The 27,507-nt window shown below is 36.2% G+C and overlaps 1 protein-coding gene across 4 annotated transcripts in view; it reads right to left on the bottom strand.

Moving 5' to 3' along the window:
- Window positions 1-27,507, bottom strand: part of LRBA (LPS responsive beige-like anchor protein) — a 746,578-nt gene that overhangs the window by 51,662 nt on the left and 667,409 nt on the right. For 3 of the 4 annotated variants that reach the window (XM_074396837.1, XM_074396836.1, XM_074396838.1), the window contains 3 exons: window positions 14,824-14,913; window positions 10,243-10,435; window positions 4,817-4,879 (listed from right to left, as the gene is read on the bottom strand). In XM_074396837.1, coding sequence (XP_074252938.1) covers window positions 4,817-4,879; window positions 10,243-10,435; window positions 14,824-14,913 — 346 coding nt within the window. The remainder of the gene's footprint in view (window positions 1-4,816; window positions 4,880-10,242; window positions 10,436-14,823; window positions 14,914-27,507) is intronic. The other variant, XM_010338615.3, reaches the window with a different exon arrangement.

Raw genomic sequence — 27,507 nt, 5'->3', positions numbered from 1 at the left:
GTTTGTCACAAAGAAAAAGGTCAGACATAGAGCAACACCGAGCACATGGGAAGAGTAATAATCGTCCAGAAATACACCATCAAGTGTGCCATTATCAGAAACAAAATCTTCACCGAGATGCCTTTTTTGGCATTAAGGCCAACCAAATAGAAAGCTTTCTTTCTTAGTGATCTAAGGGTTATTTTACCATCATCCCTCCAGTATAAATAAGGATTCTTATGCTGCTAAAGAAATTTGATTGTACCAGAAATCAGAACAAACTTCTGCATCTGATTATTAAGCTTTTTATCATGTTTCAATTTTTTGAAAAATTAAACACACAAAAATATCTATATTTTATTCATTGCATGTAAAAACTACGTTAATGTGGGTAGTTTAATAGAAAACTCAGAATGTAAAACAGAAGGAAAAAAAGTATTCAAAATACTCTCCAGTGCTGTGATGGGAACCACAGGGGACAGAGAAAACTCAGAATGTAAAACAGAAGGAAAAAAAGTATTCAAAATACTCTCCAGTGCTGTGATGGGAACCACAGGGGACACAGAGGTCTGATGGATCTGCTGCCCTCATGGCACATACAACATGGCACACATGTACACATACATGTGCAACACTGCGGAGTTCTGCTAATGTCTGTGGACACAACTATTTAAGATTATTGGATAACTATTTCATAATGGAAGCTTCATATGTTTTTGGAGGATTACTGGTCTAGAAAGTGATAGCAGTAGTAAAAAAGGCAGAATCCTTGTTGGAAAATATTTTTTTCCTTCTCTTTCTAACAATGGGAAGTTGCTGGCAGATGAGAAAAGCTTTTATGGATATCACATTGTTATTACATAGACAGTGTCCAATAATTATAATCAAGTATCCCATTGAAGTTGTTTGATACAATTTTTTTTAAATTCCAATAAACCTAGCAATTAAAACAACGTATGTGGTACTTTCTATACTGGTTACTGCAATACTTCATTCCACATGAGAACTGTAGACATGTTTATTCTTGTCAGTGTTTATATGACTTTTGCTCCTATGATACAAACTTTTGCGATCTTTTTTGGGGAGTTGGGGGTGATCTCTTGGGAGAACCTCAACAGATTTGGGCATGTACATAATTTTGAATTGAGTGACCACAAAGTACCCATGGGCAAAGGCTGATGCCCCTTCAGCAAACACATGAACTATTTTCTAAGCAAGTGCTTACTTGTAATTTAACACTGCCAAGTCCACCATCCAGCTAAGGTATATTTATCTAGATAAGCAGTCTTCAAACTAGGGTATGCATACCCTTGGAGATATAAGACTTCCTAAGAGATACACAGGTTCAGAAGTTTCTAATTTCTCAATTTTAATACATTCTACTGCTTGAAATCAATTTGCCTGAGAACTCTCCTGTGAGCGTTCCTCTCTTACCTCCACTTTCTCATGCCCTTCTTCCACCAGATAAAATAAGGACATATTTCCCTCCCACACAGAATCTTACTATGTGCTTTACCCCAGAATATAATTTCTTGCCCCTAATAAAGGGACAATTCAAAATGATGAAGTGATACTGAAAAGTGAATGCACAGATATCAAATCATTCTGCAAGTCAGGTGGTTTCCAATTTACTGCTTTCAATAAAATGGAATGAAGATCCAATCATGCTGTCAATTGGTAGATAATTAAAAATAAGTTTTAATGACAGACTGTTAAAATTATAGATAATTTAATAATAAACCATGAAAATAACTCTTAGTAATAGATCGCTATATGAATTTTGCCACTAATGCAGAAAGAGTTCAAAGATTTGAGTGGCACAGTTGAAACAAAGCTCTTTCCCATCTATTTTCTAAAGTAAGTAACATTGCTCAGAGGTTCCATCTATAAAAACAAGTTAAGATAGACCTGCTGACAAATCCTGTCTTGTGCAGCATTAAATAATATTTATCCAGGAATATATGTGTTAACTGGTGGGGCAAAGCCCTATCTATTTCATTAAAGATACATTTCCAATCAAATGTTCATTTTATGTTAACATTTATTAAACAATATAATTATAATAAATACATTAATATTTGTAATAATCACTCAATACAGATAAATTTATTTTAAAAGTTGAGCCTTATGGTGATAGGAACTTTTAAAATTTAAGTTGAATACATATGCTTAACTTTCCAAACACATTCTTATGGCTCAAAAACATAATAGGGTAATCAATTTTTTAACATCAACAACATAATATTATCTGGGAGAAGTAGAATAAAAATATAAATTCAAGATAAAAAATAATGTAAAATTTCCAAATGTTAACGGTTTTTAATGTATTTTTTAGAAACAAAATATTGAATATCAGTTCACTCTAATATTTAGGTTCTGTTAGATATATTAAAATTTTGTTTACTGGGTATCAATTCACTCTGATACTTAGATTCCATTGGATACATTAAACAATTTTTACACTGTGCCAGAACTTAGAACCTTTGCAACCATTTAAACTTGTGATGAAAACTTATAAATGTCAACTTAAAAATGTCTGAGAGGGTACATGGTTTTAAAGAATTCCTTTAGGAAGCAGAGGAATAAAGTCTGTTGACCAGTAATCTCGGGCAGGGACAGCAAAACTATGATCCATGCCTGGTTTTGTATACATAGCTTTATTAGAAAACACCTATGTTCCTTTATTTGTATTTTCTTTATGGTCACTTCTGTGCTAATACTGGCAGAATTAAGAACAACTTGTGTTTCCCTTATCTGAAATACTTGGAATCAGAAGTATTTTAGATTTAGATTTTTTTTTCAGATTTTGGAATATTTGTATATATTGAGATATCTTGGGGATGACACCCAAGTCTAAACACAAAATTAATTTGTGTTTCATATGGACCTGATATATATATAGCCTGAAGGTAGGTAACTTTATATAATATTTTAAATAATTTTGTGACTGACATACAAGTTTGGACTGTGTTTTTAATGTATGTCATATGAGGTAAGGTGTGGAATTTTCCACTTAATGCTGTCACATTGGTCTTCAAAAAGTTTCAGAGTTTGGACTAGTCTGGGTTTGAGATTTGCAGATTAGAGATGTTCAACCTAAAATACTTATTATCTGGCCTTTTACCAAAAAAGTTTACCCATACTTACTCTAAAGGGTTACAACAATTGCTGAATTCATTTAATTAGACTTTATAGTGTAGAATATTCTGGGGTAAAGCACATAGTAAGATTCTGTGTGGAAGGGAAATATGTCCTTATTTTATCTGGTGGAAGAAGGGCATGAGAAAGTGGAGGTGCAAAGAAAATGATGGATCTAAAATTCAGAAATCATGCTTTAAATGACTCAGCAAATGGGCTTCATTATTTTCCTGACTTTTAAACTACCCAAGTGAGCATTTTAGTTTTTTTTTTAAATATATGGCAAATCATATCTACCCAAAGAAAAACGAGATTTAAGAACCAGAGTGGTATTTATCCTTCACATAGATAATTACATATTAGATTCTGGTTATACTTGGGGATACAATAAATGAATTGGTTTAGAGCTTAAGATTATTTTTGTTCATCCTGATAGTCATTCTGCTAATGGTAGCCATTTAGCTCTCCATTGAAACAATGGTTTTTAAAGACAAAAATGGTAATATACTCAGGAGGCTGAGGCAGGAGAATTGCTTGAACCCAGGAGGCGGAGGTTGCGGAGCCGAGATCGTGCCATTGCACTCCAGCCTGGGTAACAAGAGTGAAACTCCGTCTCAAAAAAAAAAAAAAATGTAATATATATGGAACATCTTGGATTTTAAAATAATAAAACTGCTCATTCATATGCTTTCTTTAAAAAACACTAAAATTCTAACAAATTTATCTGTGCCAGAAAAATCTGACAAAATTGTAAGCTATATATCTATGCCAATAGCATTACCCCACAGGTAAGCAAGTTTTTTTATTCTAAAAATTATTAAATAACTTCAATATTATTAAATATTATTAAATAACTTCAAAATCGGGGCTTAACATTCTTAGTGATGCCACATTTGAAATCCCCACATGTAAGGATGAAAAATGCTAAACTAGAGATTTCAACTAATCTACTCAAAAAGCGTAACAGCAATTAAATATTCTAAGTCATCTGCTGCAGATGCTCATTTCATCTCAATGGCTCTTTCTGGTCTCCTCCCTATTTTTTTCTCCCCTGAACAAATTTAACCTCCAATGGCAATTTATTGGGCTGTAGGACACTAGGAAAATGAATACAAATATCTTAACACTACCATTGGCTAGGCAATATATTTCAACTTTGAAACTGCTCTGCAATTGCACATTAATCCCCTCAGACTGAACAGAGGGTCTAGGAAGAAAGGATTGATCTCCTTTAATGATGAAACCCTGGCACTACAGTTTTATTTTTCATAACACAGTACTGCTAAGAACCCCACTGTTATTATGAAAATTTTCCTAGCAAAGGAGCTCCATCACATTACCGGTGCACCAATTCATCATAACGTGCCTTGCTCCTGCTCATCAACAAGTCTGAGTGATGAAAAGATCCAATATTATCCTGACAGTACTTCATGCGCATTCTCAATCACACATTATTACAGCATCCATATTAATTTTCAGTGACACGCGTCCTAGGCCTGTTCAAATTAGGCAAACCAACGAGGGGGAGTTGATGAAATACCAGCATAGCCACAGCTCATTGCATTCCAATTTGCATGCAAATGGTTTATCAGGAAAATTCCATTCCCAGCAACCAGCAAGTGAAAAACAACTGTAATCTACACTTCAGGGCCACCATACAGAGCTTAATGAATCGCAAAGAGAGAAGGAAGTGACAGACCTATGAGAGGATCGATTTCCACTGGCAGCTGGTACGGCTGGTCTTGTACAGCACCTTGATGAGCTGGAATTCACAAAAGATAAAGAAAAAAGGCATTATTTTTTATATACTAAACTACATAAAAATGCGTAAGTCAAACCTTATGTAGAATCGTTTCCAATCTCTAAATCTTTCATGCAGTTTTGCAAAATTTAAAGAACAAAAATCCAGGTGCTTTTATGGCTAGCTTATTAAACATTTATTTTAGATTAGTGCCGCTCTGAACATGTGCCATCAGCAGTGGCTCCAGTCCTAGGCCATAAGCTATAGCAGATGCTTGACTGGCAACCTCTGATGCTGCAACAAAACAAAATTAAGTGGTAAAGCGCACTGAAAACAAAATGTGACAACCATCTGCTGACTGTAGCAAATACTATTTTTTTGTTTCTTCTTAAAAAGGCAGTTCTGAACACAAAGGATCCACAAAAATGCCAATTTATGGTGGAGAAAGGGAAAGCTCTAAGTCAGAGAACATTTAATGTTTCATCCATCACTTAAAATCAATCAATTGAAAGTTTGAATAAAAATAAAGAAAGCTATCCACAGATAAATGTTTCAGTTAAATGCGTTTGGCTGAAATATTTTCTTAAAGATTGGATTGAGGGCTTAAAAATAAGTTTTATTAATATTTAATATTTCCATGGTTTCAATTTAAAAATACTCTGAGAAGCAAATGAATAACAAAAATCAATCTATCCTAAGAATAGTTTGTTCAATTCTCAAAATGGTTTTAAGGATTCAGGCATACTTATTTCATAATTGAAGAGAGGTTTTGCAGGCTGTTTCACTGTGAAAGGGAGAAGGACTTTTGGTACAGAGGAAGTATATTAGGAATCAGGAACTACCTGATGCAACCTTGCACAAATCATAAACCATAAAACAGGGTTCAGAATAGATTATCTTTTCAGCTTCATAGTTCTGATAGTTAAATTCTGGGCCCCTTTCCAAACTATTTTCCCCAAACGACTCGGCCATTCACCCTGCTCAGTATCTACTTTTCATAGACTCACAAGCATTCACATTATTGCTTAGTTGGTATTAGAGCTCTGCTTAATGCCATTGATAGCGGTGGGTTAGGGGAGGTTCCCAAATGAGTGGGACCTCAACCCTGGCTGGTGAGCAGGCTCTTGAAACCATGGTGAGAAGAAACTCAAGGACAAATCAGAAAATAGTGAAACTATGGAGATTTATTGCAAAGCAAAAAGTACACACTCAAAAGGGGAGTGCGGGTGTACTCAAGAGAGAGTCATGTACAAGGAGGTTTGGGGTTTCTATCTCTATGGGTTTCTTTAACGAAGGAGTGGAATGTTTATGAAGATTCCTGGGAAAAGGTGGTGATTTCTCACAACTGTGGTGCCATCCATTTTTACACCAAATATGGGTGTTACTGGAACAGTCATGGCACTGGTGGGTGTGTGATTTGTATGTTAATGAGCATATAATGAGGTTCTATGTCAAGCCTAGATCAAATTCAGTGCCATGTTGGGTCCAGACAGTCTCAGCCAGCTTGGCCTGCACCCTGGATTTTCAGGGTCTTATCAGCTCCTAGCTTCTGCAGCTACTTCAGTAGTTTTCTTTTGCTAATCAAGAAATTGCTGCCTGGAATTTTCTATTCTCCTGTGATCACCTTGTAGTCTTCCTGTCTTACCATTTTAGAAACTCTATCTGTCTCTGAGGGGTTGAAACTAACTATGGAGTACATTTCAATAAGTTCATTAGATTATGTTAAACTTACTCTGTCATAGTTTCTCCAGTTAGTAAATACCAACTTTTTAAAGGATGTTTAGAAGGTCATTAATACTGATGAAATACCTAAGTAAAATATTGGCACTAGAAATTACAGTATGTATAAGAAAATAAAGTAGTTGAAGAAAAGAAACCACAATGACTCCTTTAAAAAAAGAAAGAAAGAAAGGTATTTGTCTTTGCTGATTACTGGCTCTGCTGGTAAAGAAATCACAGGATGCTCACAAGGGAGGACCAGGAAAAATGTTCCACAGCCTCTGGTCTACCCAAGAGTGCCACTTACTTCCAGCAATACCAATGTCAATCAACACTAATACCTTAGGAATTTTTCTGTACTTCTCTAAGAAGCTGAGATCATAGAAACATTAAAACCAAACTGGCAGTGAAATAGGTTTAAGGTGGTTTGGTCATGCCTCAAATCCCACTTCTGCCACTGACTGCCTGTATGACTTTGGTCAAGTTATGTAATCTCTGTGTTTCAGTTTCCTGATCTATAAAATAGGTGAGATGTGTTAGACTGAACCATATGAAAATGCCAATACCTGACTTTTGACCTATTAAAAAATGCAGTTTTATATGGTCCAATCTAAGTAAAGAATCTACATCCTCAGGTTGTTGAAGAGATTGAGTTAATACACATAAAATGATTAAAACAGTACTTAGAAACTAGAAAATGCTCTATAAACATTTGCTACTGTTATTCTCTATTTTTTGGTGGTTTCCAAGGTCTCTTGAAAGAGAAGGGAGGTTAAAGATGATTTATTTTCTAAATCAGACACTACTCAAAGAACTGAGGGGAGCTGGCTGTCTAATGAACAAGCTAGGGAAATCACAGATCCTCAGAAAAGAAACAGAACCTAACATTAATATATATATATATATATATATATATATATATATATGAACTTGATATTTACTGAAGAAAAACTTTCAGGGAATTTTGATGTTTGTTTTAAATCAAGGCATAGTGATAGGTAAAGATAGCAAGAGATAGAATGAAAAGTTAGATTTATATAAACATATCTAAAATAGAGCATAAATTTAATATAATAAATGCTTAATATTCTTAGTTGTAGGTGCAGCTCAAATTGGAGATCACATTCTAGAAAGGTAACTGCATGTAGTGTATTCTCATGTTACCACTTTTTATATTTTTCTGATGAAGAGTTGCTGTGTCATACTGTAAAGGCAGTATGTATGGAAAGGGTGAAGACAAACATCTCTAATGACACGTTACAGACATAACGATGGCTCATTGAGGAGAAATATAGGTAGAATCTGCAGAACCATGCAGTTTCCCCAGCTATCTTACAGAAAGGTGAGCCAGGGTTGGGAACAGTTAAATGCATCCTAAGTGGTACTCCAGCAGTGGGACTCTACCCCTAAATCACTTTACATATTTATTTATACAAAAATTGGAAGTGGGGAAGAGAGTATCTGATCACTAGGTACTAAGGGAAGCGAGCTTTTTAGTGAGGGACATGGATTTGTTGGAAAGGGGAAAGCCAGAAGCTTGGTCATCAATACTTAGGGTTATCAGTGCTAAAAGCTGAAATCAGCTGGAGACCTAGGAGCCCTGTGGTTGAGCCAGCTCAGTTCCCTCTAAGCCAGCTCCTCCTAGGCTAAAGTAAAGATGGCGCCGGAGAACAGTCAGGGCTTTCTAGTTGTTGCAAGGTTTGCCCCTCCTCATGTGTGCTGTTGCTCTGTTTAAACTGAAGTTCTCAGGGCTGCACAAATAGCCACCCAGGATAAGCGTCATCAGTGGTGCCCCTGAAGTCACACGTGCTGGTTCAATGCTTTAAGGGTATCTGCACACAGAGTACGTAAATCCTCTAGTGTATTTGATAGAACATATCACCAGCATGTTTTTCTTCTAAATAGAAAACATGCTTTAGAGAAACAAACAAAAAATAATGCTTCTTAAATAAATTATAATATTTAGTCCCAAAATATAAGTATGTTATTTGCATACATACTAACTTCTGTTAAGAGAAGTTCACTTAAAGAAAAAGGAATGAAAGGACATAATAACAGAGACATTATATACCTGCCTCCATTTTTACTATCTCTACCTTTTCTGAAATCTATTTTGTCATCAAATATTGGCATTTATTTTCACTGTTTCATTTCCAATATAGGTAGGAAAATGGCTATATTTAATCAATTCTAATACCAACTACAGATTCTTTGTGGGAGGTATACCATATTGAGCATAGTCAATGTACCAAATTTTGGTTTGAATGTACATTTTGTTCCCTTGTGAAAGCTGTTGAATTTAATTTGGCATGAGGTCTTTGTTCAAGAACTTGTATTTTTGCAACTATATCAGGTATTCTAATGAGCGATGCTTTATGTACACTTCAGAGATTTAATGACAATTTCATGAACTACTAAAATTTATCTCTTAAATTTTCCTACCTAAAACAATGGTTTGGGAAAAAAGCCTACAATCTCCAGAACTTTAAAATATTTTCCTCCTTCTTCCAAAAAATTCTAACTGGTAGCCAAAAAGAACAGTGCTGAATCCAGGTCCCAACTTTCCTGCTCTAATGAGAGAGAATACAGCACAGAGGGGTGGTCATAAAATTTGAGTGAGAAAACCTGGGCTCAAACTCTGCCACTGACTGGGCATATTTCATGCAGAATGAGGCGAGCTCCCTGGGATCATTGTCCTCACTGGCAAAAAATGGCTGGAACAGATAAACTTTCATGCTTCTTAAAATCTGCACTGTTCATGATTCTAATGGTTATTTCAGTTGAGCATAACTGTGTTGAACAATTAATAGAAGAATAGAAGGTACTTACAGATATGCAGTATTTTGGCTATGTAATCTAAGTGTTCTTTTTTTTTTCTATTATCCTGAACAAATACTACCAATATTATCATGCCAAGCACAAAAAGGTACAACTTCTGGCACATAGCAGACAATCAGAAGTCTTTACTGTGGCTGAACATAGTGGCTCACGCTTCTAATCCCAGCACTTTAAGAGGCTGAGGCAGGACTGCTTGAGGCGAGGAGTTCAAGACCAGCCTGGGCAACATAGTAAGCCCATCTTTATGAAAAGTAAAAAAAAAAAAAAAACAAAAAAAAACCAGGCATGGTAGTTTGCGTCTGTAGTCCTAACTAATCGGGAGGCTGAGGCGGGAGGATTGCTTGTGTCCAGGAGTTCAAAGCTACAGTGAGCTATGATCACAACACTTCATTCTAGCCTGGGTAACAGAGCAATGCCCTGTCTCTAAAAACAAACAAATTTAGAAAAAAAAAACAAAACAAAAAACACCCCAAGTGTATACTGAGTAAAATGAATGAGTAAAAAAGTGAAACATTTGATAAGTAAATAAATATATACTGTTTACGGACAGAATATAGAATATCATTATATTAAAATATTGTATTAGAAACAATATTTATCTCCAAGGATAAAGATAAACCACCAGAAGCTAAAAAACAGTTTATGTTTCGACATTTGTACTATATGCCTCACATGGGCCTTTTTTAAGCCTTTCAAACTATTGAACAATTTGATTCAGACTAACGCTTGAAAATTGAAAGCTTAAATGTTGAGATACGATATATTTAAGTGTGTATTATACAGTGTTCAGCAGTTACCATATCTTATAATGGTATTTCTTTACTTACCAGGAAGATTGTGCCATTTGTTCACGGCAAATAACCTGTTAGCAGTGACTGTGATTACAGCAGGAATTGCCAAACCAGGCTGGGTGTTGGCTGCCACGTGAGTAACAGGGGAGTTTGAGGGAAACTTGAGGACCATGATAACATCCTGCTGGGCTTTGTCTGTGAACATCAATGGACTCTGCAGGAGGAGATACTGTTGAGTGGGCATGACAAGACCCAAATATACAAAAAGGAACAGACAAAGGGAGACAAGAAAGAGAGAGGGTACAGGAAAAGAAGAGGAAGGCCACGTTAACATGAGCTGCAAGTGGAAGCGCAGTGAGCAGAAAGGCTTGTGGAAACAGCAGTCATGATTTGGCTGTTATTCATGTATGTCATTAGTCGGAATTTTGGAGGATTGAAGTAGAATACATTAACAGAAACACTTTAAAATTTATAAATTTTATGAGCTCTCTTTCCCTCCCCACTGCCATGAAAAACTAAAAGAATGATTTGATTGAGAATCTACATAGGCAAAGTGCTGGGGATTGCATTAAATCATCCTGGTTGCTATCATGTATCACATAATGATCTTTTAGCACTAAAAAAAAAAAAATAAGAATGGACAACAGGCATAAAAACAAGCCAAGGTAATTTCCAAAGATCATCAAAAGTTGTGTTGAGTTAGCAGGGAGATTTTGACAACCATAAAGAGATAATGAAAACAAATACATTTATAAACAATAGTTAGACTACATGCATATATTATTACAGTAGAGAACTTATGAATGTAATATACAAACAATTATAAAGATGTTGGAAAGCAATGCATAATTAAATGTACTTGTAAAAACAATATATTTATATAGTGTACCAAATCATAAACACTGCCTATTGTAATGCAAATGCCACTGCCTTCTGCTGTAGCTAAGAATAAAGAGAAATACCTAGGTGCTCCTCTTCCCTATTGGTTAAAAAACAAACAAAACTAAAGCTCAAGACTATTTTGATTTCTCCTTTGAAAAATAGAGAGTAATTGAAAATGTTAAATGAATCACTGTCTGTTCTAATAACCAGCAACCAAATAAATCTTGAAGACTACTAAGGATTTGGAACATTCTTACAACCCATATGTCATAATCCAAGACATATATAACACTGCTCTGATTTATTGGCTTTATTTATACTTTGGGGTAGTATGCTATCATACAGTAATTGCACTGTACATTTTCAGCAATTCTCTCCTACCATGTCTGTTTTCTAATAGCTGATTAGTATCATTCAGAATTAGAACACTTTGATGAAATGCTTCTGGCTGCTTTCCTTCTGCTATATTTCAAAACACCAGGTATATGCAAATGTGGAGGCACATATATTTAACACATATTTATTCAGAACTGGTAATAAAAAATTAAATGCATTTGCATTTTTATTATCAGTCCTTTTAAAAAAGTTATTAAGAGTACTTAGAAAAACATATTGCACTAAGAATTCCTATTTGCACTCTTTGCATAAAGGTGTAAATAAAGGCAACTAATAAGCTACCCAGACACCCTTCTGAGCAAGTGGCTAAAAGCCAATCAATATTATGAGTTAATCCTCCCTGGATGCTCATTCAATTAAAGGTGTCAGTAATGCCTCATCTGATGTGGCCTCAATTAAATCCAACTATCTGATGGTGTGAAAACACAGGGGGATACAGCAACAGCAGCAAAACCAGACAAATAGGCAGCCTTCGTGTGCCTGCTAATTACTACACCTGGTGTATATTATGGCTCATGCACTTAACACAGCACGAGGTGGCTTTAATTTCTGCTATATTCGTGTGCGTGTGTGTGTGTGCGTGGGGGGGGTGTGGTGGGGTGCATTGATGGGTAACAGGGAAACTCATCCAAATGTTACTAAAAACAATTAATAAACATATGGCTTTTGATTTTTAAAACCCTAGTATCAATAAGTAGTTTTTATCATACAAAGAACCTTTTTATACAGTTTTTAAGGAATTCTGTGAAATTAGGTAAAAATGAAAAACAAGGAGCAACATGAAACAAAATTCCATAAGCTAATTTTAAAGAAATCCTGGGAAAAGGAAATGAACATCATTTCCAAGTACCAAGTCTTATTTTTCAATTATGTAGTTTTTAAAGAATATTTACTAAAGTCAATTTATAAACTCAGAGAAAATCAGAGTACAATATAATCATAAAGTCTCTCTGAAAGGAAGTACATACATATTTCAGAGCTTAACAAATTGAATAGTTCCAATGTTTATGCCCTTAAAAAACATGAAAAAAATCTCTAATGTATAGGAAGAATTTCTTGTTTACACAATGACTCTGGTGCGCCAACTCTAAGTCACACCACAAGGAAAGCCACTTTCCACAGCAAGCTGCAGACACCGTATCCAGAGCTGTCCACTGCATTCGTGCAATTATCTGTCCCTCCAGTCTGCCCCTGCACAACCCATCCTGACTAGAGCTCCTGATGCAGGCAAGTAGCAGGAAACTCTCTTGGGCATTCTATCACATCCTTGGCTCAAGAGTATGAATGAGAAGCACTAGAAATAAGAAAAGCCACCCAACCCTACCGGGCTACTCGGCAGTGATGGCAGCAGCTGCAGATGGGCAGAGCAACTGGTAAAATAGGGATAAGAGAAACAAAGCCTCTTTTAATCCTGGGCACCTCTGTGAGCCAAGGCTGAGGTACAAGTAGGAAACCGCTAGCTAGATTTCATCAGTTTTCCCAGATTCAGTGTATGTTTGTTGACAATTCTGGTTTCTTTTTAAAATGCCTTTCCCCCCCCCATGCACACATGCACAAAGCGAAAAACATAATTTGTGCAAGCCTGAAGAGGAGTTCAGGTATTCAATTTAGAGGATAAAGGTAATGGAAAAGAGGGCCTCCCATCCTTATATGAGCATGAGCATTCTCAGCTTTCTCACCCTCAAGACAGCAAAGCTGCTCTGCTTCTATGAGTCAATAAGCCTCTGCCATGGAGAAAGGCTGGGCAGTGACCCCGGCAGAAAGTCAATGGAGCAGGGGAGGTGCTTCCATTTAGCAGCACCAATGCAGCCTGAGTCTCAATGGCAAGCTATTACTAAAGCTAATTCCAAACGCAAACATAAATCATTCTTACTATTTTATGGCACTATCTTCCATTGTTCTTGCTAAATGTTTGCTCTTTGTGTAGTCTTTTACCCACTAAAGTCACTCTTTATGTTCATCTAAATCTGATATTACTGATTTAAAAACATGTAAGGCAAACAATTTTAAAATGTGTATAGTTTATGATGGCCAATTCATATTGCTGGAGAAAGAGGGAGAAAAAAAATCCTGGAAGAAGAAAGAAAATGACAAAGAGCACAGAGGGGGAAAAAAGACACAGAGAAGAAGGTGATGGGAGAAGAGAAAGGAAAAAAAAAGAAGGAAAAAAGAGCCAGAGGTAGCAGGGCCTCTTCTCTATTTCTTACTCTCTTCACTGCTACTCTTTCCTTCCCAGTATTTATCAAAATTCTGCCATCTCTACGCAACAAAATGAAATTTGACTTTATATAATTATTCATTATATTCACAGGAACAGACTTTATAGTCTCTATTCTTAATTTAAAACAGCAATGAGCAACTTCTTTTTATGAAGCACAATTAAAAAATAATATCTATAGTCTATTCCTTAAGAATTATGTTAATCATGCAATTCCATTTGTTACTGTTCCATTTTTTTTCTCATTCAAGAATTTTCCCCTGAAATTTTGGGAACTACAGAGGTAGAACGGCCACATTATTTTGTAGCTCAACTCTATTTCCCTACCCATGATTCTGGGCTGACTTTTGACTTGCTTTGACCAATCAAATGTGACATAAATGATGTGTAAGTTCAAAAGCAAACCTCAAGAAGTCTGGCCGCTCCTGTCTTCATTCTTGTGGAACTATTCCCACTATGGGAGTGGCCTGATCTAGCTTCCTTGAGGATAAAAGACCATGTGGAAAGAGAAGCCCGGCTACATCAGCATGCCCCATTGCAGCGTGTGAGTGAGCCAAGGCAAAAAGAACAGGAAAGATTTTCATCTAATCCTCAGAATCATGAGAAATAAAATATTGTTTTCAGCCACGAAGTTTCGGGTGGTTTGTTATACCAAACCATCATTCTCTCCCCACTGTTGTCCCTGACCTTCAGTAACAATATCTTATGTATTAGAATTTGTTTTAAAATTTCCAAAGTGAAAAATATATTGGAATGTAAAGAATAAACACAACAGCAAAACTAATCTAGAAACTCAGAGGATCAAACCAGAAAAGTCATCAACCCTATGTCTGGAGTCTTTTATCCTACAGTGAGGATTCATGACAATTATGGACTTTTAAATTCTGTAACACAAGACACGAACTGATGACATACAAGAGCGCTGAAGCAACATTTACCTTCTCAAAGACTCCAGGAGACAACGCAATAACATCTGCTGTTGTTAGCAGGTTAACAAATATTGCACAAGAGGAACACGCCCACATGTGGTAGAGAAACTCAACACAATGAAAGACTGTTAGGAATATCAAGCATGATCTGAAGGAGAGGCAAGAAATAAGGAGAGTAAAAATGGCACTTACCACTTGCATGGCAGAACCTCTGGGAGGATGGGGCTCTATGAGTAGCTGAGAAGGCGTCTGTCCAAAACTTCGGATTTGAGCTTCAACAGCCTGAAAAAGGCAGGGGCAAGTCTGAGGGTTAAGAGGTGCTAATTACGGGCAATAGAGCCCCAACTGTCACCTGAAAATATCACTCCATACTCTGGCTTGCTTCATGTTGAAAATCAACCTGTGTTTTCACAGTGGGGCTAAGCACCTGGCAAGGGCATTGAGGGTGAGGTCATTGTTTAGAACTGTGGAAGCTGTTCTTATAAAACTCTGCAAAACGTTCTCATCTTGCTTAGTGATATGAAACAGAAACCAGCTATTACAATAAGAAATTGTCCTTTCTGGCTTCATCTCTGTTTTCTTGCATTTAGTTTTCCTGCTTGCATCATCCCCGATGATGAAAAGCTAATCTTTTACAGGTATAGAGAAAACCTATTGCTTCTTTGATTCTAGATCCCATTTCATCCTGGGGAGTAAAAAGGAGGAAAAAAGAAACATAGCACCCGTGAAAGTGGCTTGATGCTATATTAATTTTGCCATAGGAAGAGCATTATTGTTGACAGTCTCTTTGAAGTTGGGTAACTAAATAACAAAGTAAAAGACGTATGTTGCATCTAAGCATGAAATGGTTAAACCAGGGACTAACTAAACATAAGGAACATGTGTATGTGTGCTCTTTTTGAACGATGAGTGCTTTTGCAAGGCATTCTCCTACTGTGGCTCTTGGTACACGCACAGCACACAGATGCCTATTTCCCAGTCACAGCCACCATCATGGGAAACTACTAAATGCCAGGTGCTATCACAGTCTGTAAGCATTTTGTTTACTTGCTTATATCTATTTTTTCCCAGTCAAATACAAGAGCCGTGAAAGCAGGACCTTATGTATCTTCTTCACTGTTAGATCCCTAAACTGGCTGAATGAGTAAATGCTACATGACTAGAGAAGAAAGCAAAGATTTATAAAGACTACTTCAACACTCTCACAACAGTCAGTATTCTTAACTCGCAGGTTAAATCCCTCAAATCAGTAAGAATAAAAATTGGAGCCAAAAGGAAGTGAGGTAGGGACCAGGATCATTTTCAGAACATCATCTCAAATATTTTTTGATAGAGTGAAATTAATTTGTGATCAAACATCAAGGAAAATATTGAGAAAAAAAATCACAAAGTGGTAACCTGAAGGCTAAAGGTAGTCACAAAGGAGGAGGCAGCAGCACTACCATTTTATAATTTATGAACTTATGGACTTAGTTTATGAAAGAGAGCTTTAAGTCTTTTTGAAGAACAGCTGGTAAGGATGGGCATGGTGGCTCACACCTGTAATCCCAAACCAAGAAAAGAGGATCACTTGAGGCCACAGGTTCAAGAACAGCCTACACAGTAAGACCCTGTCTCTACAAAAAGTAAAGAAAATTGGGCCAGGAGTGGTAGCTGATGCCTGTAAATCCCAGCAATTTGGGAGGTCGAGGCGGGTGGATCACTTGAGGTCAGGAGTTCGAAACCAGCCTGTCCAACATGGAGACACCCCGTCTCTATTGAAAATACAAAATTAGCCAGGCATGGTGGTGCATGCCTGTAATCCTAGCTCCTCAGGAGGCTGAGGCAGGAGAATCACTTGAACCCAGGAGGCAGAGGCTGTAGTGAGCCAAGATCGTGCCACTGCACTCCAGCCTGGGCAACAAGAGCAAAACTCCACCTCAAAAAACAAAAGAAAAGAAAAAGTAAAAAAAAGGCTGGGTGTGCCTGTAGTTCCAGATACTTAGGAGGCTGAAGTAGGAGAACAGCTTGAGGCCAGGAGTTTGAAACTGCAGTGAGCTATCACTGCACCACTGCACTCTAGTCTGGGCAGGAGTGTAGACTGAACAAGAGTGCACAGATCTGCCTCCTAGACAGTTGCCTTCTGTGGCTCCTGCCCAGCCACCCACATGCCTCCCTGATTAAAAGGGGAGGGGAGGTGGCAAAGAACTTAGTGCTTCAGCACTTGGCCTACCATGTCAGACAGCTCAGAGTGCAAATCCTGACTCTGACACTTATCTGCTGTTTGACTTTAGGCAATTAGCTTATCTCTGTTTCCCATCTATAAAACAGAGGTAATAACAATACCTGGTTTATAAAATTGTTTGGAAAATGAAATAAAATAATGCATATAAAGTGCTTAGCACAGTACCTAGCACATACAAAGCACAAAATAAAATGCTATACTGTATCATTATTTGGTGTGGGAGTTGGTGTGTTCCCTACTTAACACAGCTAAAATAAGGAAGAAATACTTCAGGAGTTTATGAAGGAAGAGAATGAAAAATATATATTTAAGAAAACTGAAATCTGGCTTGGGATTTCAAGATATACCACAGGGCTAAGAGCCTAGAGACAGAGAGATTTCTTTGGAAGTTCTGAGAGCTGTCCAAAACATGAGGAAACACACCCAGATCCTTATGGAAGCCATGGTAATAATAAGAAAGAGATGACTAGGTGAACCAGCTAAGGAAAAATCAACAGATCTTAAGGACTGATGACTTTGAGCAATGAAGAAAATACAAAACTAATTCCTTTTCTTTAAAAAAACCCCAAAAAACAAAAAACTTGCATGTTTCAGAAAACAATAAAGCAATGAGCAGAAATAGGACTATGGGAGGTTCTGCTAAGGAAAAGCACTTTGGCAGGAGAAAGACAGTAAATTTTATGTCAGACACATGGAATCCAAAGTGATAGTGATAACCATTTACCTAGGTCAATATGTCCAATGTGTGAAAGAAAGCCTAAGAATGGCTCTGAGGTAAGAGAAGAGATGTATTGATTTTGGTGTCATTCATACAAAAGAGAAATTTAAGTTAATTTTTTAAATCTTTCTCTCTTGCTGTATATGTATGTTTTTAAGCAGCAGAAATGACCTTTGTTTTGAAACGAAATATTACATGAAACCTCAATACATGGAGATAGGGTTATTCAACTTTACAGGGTGAAATTATCCCTAATGAGCCTCCTCAGCAGCCTCTGAGACAATTCTGGGCATTCTTTAGGGCTCTGGAGCACAGTTTGAAACTGTACTTGTTAAGCCCTAGGATGAAAACACATGAGACCCAGACACAAAAGCACCTAAAGCTGAACCCTCAAGAAGTATTTAAATTTAGGGCATAAATGAGAAAGTAATGAAGACAGAGAGAGGGCGATCAGAGGGCGGGCAGGAGGAAGAGCAGCATAGGATGATGAGGAAGTAATGAAGGAGACAGAGAGAGGGCAGTCGCAGAGTAGCGGGAAGGATGAGCAGCATAGGGTGATATGGAAGCCATAGGATGAGTTTTGAAGGGAGAATAGGCAATAACACGAGAGAAGCTGGGAATGATGACTTTATAGCATACAAATCTTCATTACAGATATAAATTTAATATAACATGCCTTAATATTACATAAAGTGTTTTGCACTTAACAATGTTTTGAGATGAAAGGTTTGGATGAGACAACTTTTGAAAATACCAATCTCCTCTTTTTAACACTTTAGTCTGAAAATTTTAATACAATTGGCACATTACTGAAAACTCTGAGGAAAAGGCTTTTTCAAGTCACATAATGTAGTGGTATTATTCTATCTCAATGACAGAATAAAAGCTATATTATCTCACACAGGTTAAATAATTATCAATTTTCTTTCCAAGTCTTGTAAGCATCTAAAAAGGCTGTGAAATCTCAGGCACAAATGCTTTACTTCTTGACTAACCTTTGAGTTATTGATATTAAAAATGCAACAGAAAGGACTTTTTCAAGTGTGAAAATTATCGAGTAAGACTGTAAGATAATGACTATGATCTCAAAACTTTATAGTCACACTTTATATCATCAACGGATAATTCCAGATTCTCCTCCTTGTTTTTAAAATTCATTTGCCACTTTTCATTCATCTTAATCTCTGAAGCAATTTACAGAAATTCTCCCTTCTGTGGCTTCAATGGCTTCATGCTTAGACTGGCTCTGTAGTCTACTCCTTGAATCTCTCTTTTGCTGACTTGTCATCCATAAATGAATTTATTGTTCTCTTTCAGTACTATCATTTTCTCAACTTAAGCTTGCTTTCTTGGAAATTTTTTCTACTGGGCTTCAAACTCTATCTTTACCTGAAAGGTTTCCAACCCTACGACCAGAGGTTGCCCACTCCCATGAAGTTTGCCCTGGACATCTTGCGTATGTCTTCGCAGATCTAAAATCTTAAAATACTATTTTTTATTTTAGCATTCCTCAGTCAAGGATTAGATACTTCTTCTCATTTTTTTAACCTCAGAATATTGTCAACATTTAAAAAATTTTACCCATTTTACATATAAAGTCACTAAGCCCAATCACTTCAAAGTTTATCACACTCATCACTCCTTTCTGAATCCAGGCCCCTTATAATTTCAAGTATCAAGTATTATAATAGTCTCTTTGCTGGTTTTCCCCCTCTATTCAGTTTCTGCCTTCCGTATTCCTGCAGAACAGAGTTTTCCCAAACTCACCTTTATGCAAAATTTCTCTGATCAAATGTCTTCAAGTGATTCCAGTACGTAAAAGATAAAAACTAATGCCAGGCATTGCAGGTTTCCCCACCTCTCTAACTTTCATTCTCTCATTCTATCTATTACCTTCTACCAGTGTTCCTTTTCAGTCAAGCTGGTTTTCTTCGACAAACATAAGCCATCTCTGCATTACATTTTCTACCATGCCACTACCCCTCCTAGAATGGTCACTCTTATCTTCAGTTTTCTAAGTTCTACCCATCTCTAGCAAACCTTGCTTGAGTTCTATAAAGTTTCCCTAATCTTGTTAAATAGTTAAACCTATTCAGACTGCTCATTACAGTATACACTTGACTCAGAATTCCCTGTAATGTTATTTATCTCTGTCACTACAACTATAATAGAAGGCAGCAGTTCCCAAACTTTTTGGCACCAGGGACTGGCTTCATGGAAGACAATTTTTCCATTGATCTGGTTGGGGGAGTGAATATGATTTTGGGATGAAACTGTTTCACCTGAGATGACCAAGCATTAGATTCTCATAAGGAGTGTGCAACCTAGATTCCTCGCATACGCAGTTCACAATAGGGTTTGTGCTCCTCTGAGAATCTAATGCTATGGCTGATCTGACGGGATGCAGAGCTCAGGCGGATTTAATGCTCGCCCACCACTCACCTCCTGCTGTGCAGCCTGGTTCCTAACAGGCTGTGGCTTGGCAACTGGGGACCCTTGCTCTAAAGGTCTTAATACTATATACGTGCAACAGGTAGAACAGTACCTTGCCCATAGCATTTACACAACAAAAATTTTGCTGAGTGTCTGTTACATAGAAAGCTAGCTAAGAACCCTTCTGACTCATCCATGGTTGGACTGGGGACAAAAGCAAGCTTGAGAGATGAGCACACTTCCTGATGAGGGCAAACTGAGGTTGCAGGGGAGGATACAGAGTGTTAACTAAAGGCTGGTATTTGCTATTACAAAGAGACCAAATGAGTTTCTCAGGGAAGCTCCAAAAGATGTCACTAAAGGCAGTAATTCTCATTTCTTCAGCTCCAGCATACTTGAGTATATGACAACACTCCATTGTCTCACTATAACAGTAATTCTTAAGGTCAAGTGAAAAAATCCTGGCGTAATATGTATGATTTGAAAAAGTCCCTGCAGTGATTATGTTTATTGCCTTATCTTCACTTTTCTATTCAGCACTCTGTATAGCACAGTAGAAAATGTAAAGGCATAAATGAGGTGTGAAATCACAGGAAACATACAAGCATCCTTAAACCCTGTAAGGTTCAGAAAGGTGGGTCAGTAATAGGGTAGATTAACAAACATCACCAAATACCTCAACTCTTTATAATGAACTCTCCTTCATCTAGACAGTTTTGGTTCTAGGCAATCATGTTTTAGAAATTTAGTTATGTAAAATTTTTTATTATAGAATAGGATAATGAATCCACACATATCCATTAGCCACCTTCAATAATTATTAAGACATTTGGCTTTAGGTTATCTTAAATTGGGGTCAGTCTAGCCAATGTCCTAGATAGATTCACAGAAAACTAAGAGAGTGTTTCTGCCTTTATGCAATTTTTTTAACCTCTACTGTAAGACTATACTGAAAATAAAAATATCTCACAATGACCAAAAATATAAGCATTAGCTGGCAGCCTTCATATTTCTTCCAAGGGGCTGAATATACTTAGACTTGCAAGGAGATGTTCAATCCTTAAGTTGCATATTTGATTACACGACTCAAATCCTTCCATTCCAAATCCTTATCCTGGGTAGCACCCTGGGTAGCACCACGGCATAGGATTAAGTGCGCAGACACTAGAATCAGACAGCCTCAGTTCAAATCTTAGCACTACCACATATTAGCTCAGTGATTTTGGGCAAGGTATTTAACCTTCTGTGCTTTAATTTCCTCATCTAATAACTGTGATAATAATTCTCAATATTTTAATGGGTTGTTGTGAGGATTAAATGAGATAATATAAAATACTTAGAACAGTTCATGACACATACTAAGCTATCAGTAAATGTGTGATATTATTATAGCATATATATTAAAGACTTAACACAGTGCCTGGCTAGGGTTAAGTAAGCACTCTAAAATGTTACCAACTACTCATCATTAACATTAATAGTAATCTAGCCCCAAACACTGTCCAGTTCACCACTCTATAACGTAACATGTAATCAGCATCATGTTGCCTTTAAACCCTTGTATATATTTTCTATTCCCTTTCTCTGTGTGGTTTTTTTCCTCCTCTTTCTTGAAGACTTAGCTCAGGCATCTCTGGCCTCTGGGAGATCTTTCTTGACCTCACCCAGACTGATGCTGTCGCTTCCTTTTTGTTCTTGGAGCAACATGCAAAAAAACTTTTACTGTCTATTTATCAATATTCTATTTATTGGTTTAATTTTCCAACTGATTGATTAGACTGTAAGTTCCTGTAAGATCAGAGACTGCCTAATATTTCTGTGCTTCTACAGGTTGGCACATAGTAGGTATTCAGTAAATATTTACTGAATGAATGTTCTTGCAAATCAACTTAATTAAGGAGAGATGCAGCTAGGAAATGCATTACTACCACAATCACAGAGCAGCCTAGTATTGAATAAAATATTCTATTAAACAATTCTAAAAAAAAGTTTGCTTTAGCGACGCGCCGTGGCTCACGCCTGTAATCCTAGCACTTTGGGAGGCAGAGGAGGGTGGATCACCTGAGGTCATGAGTTCAAGACCAGCCTGGCCAACATGGAGAACTGTCTCTACTAAAAATACAAAATTAGCCAGGTGTAGTGGCACATGTCTGTAAACTCAGCTACTCAGGGGGCTGAGGCAGTAGAATCACTTGAACCCAGGAGGCGGAGGTTGTGGTGAGCCAAGATTATGCCGTTGCACTCTAGTCTCGGCAACAAGAGCAAAACTCTGTCTCAGAAGAAAAAAAAAAAAGCTTGCTTTATTATTTAACATTCTTATTCATCAATTCCCAATTATTTCTGTAAATAGCCGTTACTACTTTCTATAATAAAACCTGCATTCAGCAGGCAGCATTCCAGATGTTGAGATATATAGTAATAAAAAAGACTATGGAAATACTTTAAGACATTCCAGTAAAACCACATATTTATATTTTATAAACAGCATCTCAAATATTACCTAGAGAATTAATGGATTTTCAAATGCAAATATTATGAAGAGATTTTCAACAAGCTGTGTATTCCATTGTTTTGTATGTGCCAACTATTGCATACTTGCATGATTTTATAGCTATATATAGAAAAAGAGACTATATATAGAGAAAAAGAATATACATACACATACTAGACAGAACGAAAGGAAGAAAGAAACAAGAAATGAAAGTAAAGGAAAGTAAACTTGGCTTAGTGACAATATAGTATTTGGCTTCAACTAAACAAAGATTATTTTAGTCTCTCTGAACTAGGCTTTTTAATCTAACTGAGGAAACAGGTTAACTCAGTACAGCACTTAGTAACCAACAATAAATGTAAAATTTTATTTAAGATGGAGGGTGGGGGAGAAACAACTTAAACATATGGACACAATTAATATCCATGCTATGCTGCTTTTTTTTAAGCACACAATTCTAAAACTGCATTTTACCACCTAAATGTTTACAACTGAAAGCACTATAAGGTGGAATAGGGAAATAAGAGATGAAATAATTTATTAAGAAAATATATTTCATTTATTAATATATTAAAACTTCCTCACATTACCAAAATTAAGTTCAAGAAAGCTGTTGTAAGATTCGAATCTACCTCTTTACCAAGAAATGTTTAAGAATTCCAACAAGACTTCATAGATTAAATTCTTTTCAATGTTTAAAAAGTCACACTAAGACCATCCAGTCATGTCTACTGTGGTATACCATTACTTGTGCCAGTTTTCTTCTTTCCCTTCAGATATTTGAACATAAACTGTAGAACACTTGCTGGATATTTGACAGGTTTCTATTCAAAGCTTACTGTCTAGCTGACTAGCCTCAGTATCCTTTGGAGCTAAGGTTCAACTTTAGCTTGGATACCAGTAAGTTTAAAAAGCATATTAATCAAATGACTACTTAATCATGGTACGGTTACATTTATATTTAACTCCTAAAGGACAAAAGTCCTGACAATATTGTAACTGCTAAGGCCAAAAGAGGACCAATAGCAAATAAATATATTCGGTAAAAATGGAATGAAAATCCCAAAAGAGAAAATTAGAGATGTTTAGATAACATCTCTAACTGGTTTAAAAGAAAGAAAGGCAAAGCATCATTTAGAAACATTTAGAAACCAGACTCCCTCTTAACCTTAGGAAAGAAATAATAAGTTATTAACACTTTTTAGTTGTCAGAGCAATAAATTCACAAAATTAAAAAGTTGTATAATGAACCTAACTCAAATTATTTTAAAAGAGTCTTCTAAGATTAAAATGTAAATATTATAAATGCCCTAGAAATAAAAATACAGAATTCAAACTTTATAAAGCATAAACATAAAAGATAAATAGCTTTTCAGGAAAAATGCAAATGGATACACTAGGATATGGAATATTTAAAACTCGAGCAGATAAATGTTCAAAATATACAGCAGAGAATATTTTCGATGAAATTTGCAAAATAATCTATTAATACATAGAAGAGTAAATGAAATTAAAAGAAGTGATTCTATGCAAATTTGGACTTGAAAGACAATATTTTTAGTTTTGAGAACATACACATAAACACAGATATCTAAGAATTTAGACAAAAGCCAACTTTGTATGTTGTTAAATAAAGACTGAGTTACTGATTCCACTTCCATGATTTTTTTTTTTTTAACAGAGTTTCACTCTGTTGCCCATGCTGCAGTGCAGTGGCTTCCTGAAACCTCTGTCTCCCAGGTTAAAGTAATTCTCCTGCCTCAGCCTCCTTGGTAGCTGAGATTACAGGCGTGCACTACCACGCCCAGCTAATTTTTGTATTTTTAGCAAAGATGGGGTTTTGCTATGTTGTCCAGGCTGGTCTCAAACTCCTTACCCTCAGGTGATCTGCCTGCCTTTGCCTCCCAAAGTGCTGGGATTACAGGCATGAGCCATCATGCCCAGCCCAACTTCTATGAATTTTCATAAGGAAAGAATCAGATGAAGACAAAAAAGATTTAGGTACGAGATAGTTATTATAGTACTCTTTATAGCGTAAAAATTGGAAGAAAAAAACTACTTAAACTCTGATAACGGAATACTATGCAGCCATTAAAATGAGTTGAATACACCTGACATAGAAACTAGTTCATAATACACTGAAGAAAAAAAAAATTTCTAATTACCAAAGTATATAGAGTATGACCATATTTAAGCAAAAAATATATGTGTATGTGTATATACATATATATACACACATTATGTATATATATACTTACATGTGTTATGTGCACATTATGCATATAGTATACATACACACATAATGTGTATACATACATATATACACACATAATGTGTATATATACATTATATATGTGTGTATATATACACGTGTGTGTATATATATATATATATAACATATATTTACATGTGTTATGTGCATACATAAATACATACACATGAATACTTGCATGCAAAATCTGGAGGGGTATATTCTAAACTATTATTAGCTAATTTCTCTGATGGAGGAAGGATGAAAAGACTGGCAGAATAAAAATTTATACTTTCCTCATTTTTATATCAATTGATATCTGACACAAACATATATTACATTTGAAATAAGCATAACAAAACAATTTTCATTTTGAAAAAATCTAAAAGCAAGACAATTTTTTTTTTTTTTTTTTAAACGGAGTTTCGCTCTTGTTACCCAAGCTGGAGTGCAATGGCGCCAGCTCGGCTCACTGCAACCTCCGCCTCCTGGGTTCAGGCAATTCTCCTGCCTCAGCCTCCTGAGTAGCTGGGATTACAGGCACGTGCCACCATGCCCAGCTAATTTTTTGTATTTTTAGTAGAGACGGGGTTTCACCATGTTGACCAGGATGGTCTCGATCTCTTGACCTTGTGATCTACCCGCCTTGGCCTCCCAAAGTGCTGGGACTACAGGCTTGAGCCACCGTGCCCAGCGCGACAATTTTTTTTAAAAAAAGGTCTACAAATATTTGGTTTAACATTATAACATTGTTTTGTTTTGTTTAAGACAGGATTTCACTGTTGACCAGGCTGGAGTGCAGTGATATGATCTCGGCTCACTGCAACCTCTGCTTCCCAAGTGCAAGTGATCCTCCCACCTCAGTCTTCTGAGTAGCTGGGAGCCACAGATGCCCAACACCATGCCTGGCTAATTTTTGTATTTTTGTAGAAATGGTGTTTTGCCATGTTGTCCAGGTTGGTCCTGAACTCCTGAGCTCAAATTATCTGCCCACCATGGCCTCCCAAAGTGCTGGGATTACAAACATAAGCCACCATGCCTAGTCTTTGTGAGGTTTAATTTATCCATTAACATAATAGCAAGAAATATATATAATATATATTTAACTTATATTTTTATATATATATACATATACATATATATATATAATATATATATATATTTAAGTTTTATTTCAGGTTCAGAGGTACATGTGAAGGTGTATTACACAGGTAAACTTGTGTCCTGGGAGTCTGTGGTATAGATTATTTCATCACCTAGGTATTAAACCCAGTACCCAATAGTTATTTTTTCTGCTCCTCTCCCAAGAAATATATTTTTTAACCATCTAAGAACAACTCCAGTTGACAAACTGGTCAAAAACTTAAATCTATAAACCTTGCTATAAAATTAATTTTGTTAATATAGAGTTTACTTTTTAAGTTATCTCTGATTCCCAGTATCCCTTATTTTAGCAATATTTTGCCATCATTTAGTATTAATAAAATATAAACTTCTTTAAGTAAATAATATGTTTTCCTTCAAAAAGCACTCAGAATGCATCAGGTAACTGGAAACAAATACATATCATGATGGAATGGAGTACATAAAGAACAAAGAGCAGCTTCCTAAATAAAGCAAAACATATTTAAAAAATAATGATGCAATGAGAAGGTGGAAAAGGAAAATTAAGGAGGCAAAAGATTATTTTTACCAACATTCTATCTAAATAATATTATTATGGAAGTTACTAACGTAAAATATGATATAATCATAATTTGTGAAAATGTATATAGGTTTTCCATTAGTGCTTATAACTGAGCCCATACTTTCCAGGCACATTAAACTGAGTCCCAACCCAGCCTCACTACAATCTCCAGTTCTTGTAGCTGTCCATCTACTACAACATAATCCCAGCTGCCAATCTGAAAGAAACCAGCTAGTCAGAGCAGACACAACCAACAGAAACAAACGTCACTCAATAATGTTCAGCGGCACTGTGTTCATGGATAATTTCAAACAGTATCTCTGTCTAGAACATTGATGTGCTCATTCAAAACACCTCCATCTCTGGCTACTGGAAATGAGTAGATAAAGCAGCCTGCCTAGAAAAATAAGTGGATTGTCTTCAAAGAGGTTGCCAATGCTAGGAAACAAATGTTGAGAAAACACAGTAAAGTTCTTAAAGGGGGAAAAAAAAGCAACAACATCCAGAGAGTTAATTTTTACATTCAGAAGGTTAAATTATTTCTCAAAACCTAACAAACATGTTTAAACTATGTCATGAAAAGCAGCAGTTATTGGTTATTCATTTGCTAAGAGTGACCTAGATGAAGTAAAGATGGTACCTGAAAGGAAACAGGGGTTCATGACAGAAGTCATCAGAATAACTGAACGGCTCAGGATTTCGTAGGTAATAGGAAAAAAAAATTCTAAAAAATATTAATATTTTGCTTCATGTCCTTGGGTGTATAATTTAGTTACACCTAACTAGTAAGTCTGCAACAGACATAATAATAAGCAAAATACAAAGATTAGCTTTAATGATAACTTTGATGCTCGTTTAATTGAATAAGGGAATTTTTGTCTCATTATTGTGGTTTTGAAGTAAAAGAAAGTCTGGCATAATTTTATGGTATTTTAAATGTCGGTTTTCAATTAAAATCTGACTAATCTTTACCGTTTATTTGGCTTCTCATTGTACAGTTCCTGCTCTGCACTGTGTCAAATATGCCATCTGTGTAACACACTTCTAGCCAGAGATACTTCAGGATTATTTC

Source organism: Saimiri boliviensis, chromosome 3, assembly GCF_048565385.1.
Source record: "Saimiri boliviensis isolate mSaiBol1 chromosome 3, mSaiBol1.pri, whole genome shotgun sequence".
NCBI lineage: Eukaryota > Metazoa > Chordata > Mammalia > Primates > Cebidae > Saimiri > Saimiri boliviensis.
This window is presented reverse-complemented; position numbering and strand designations above follow the sequence as displayed.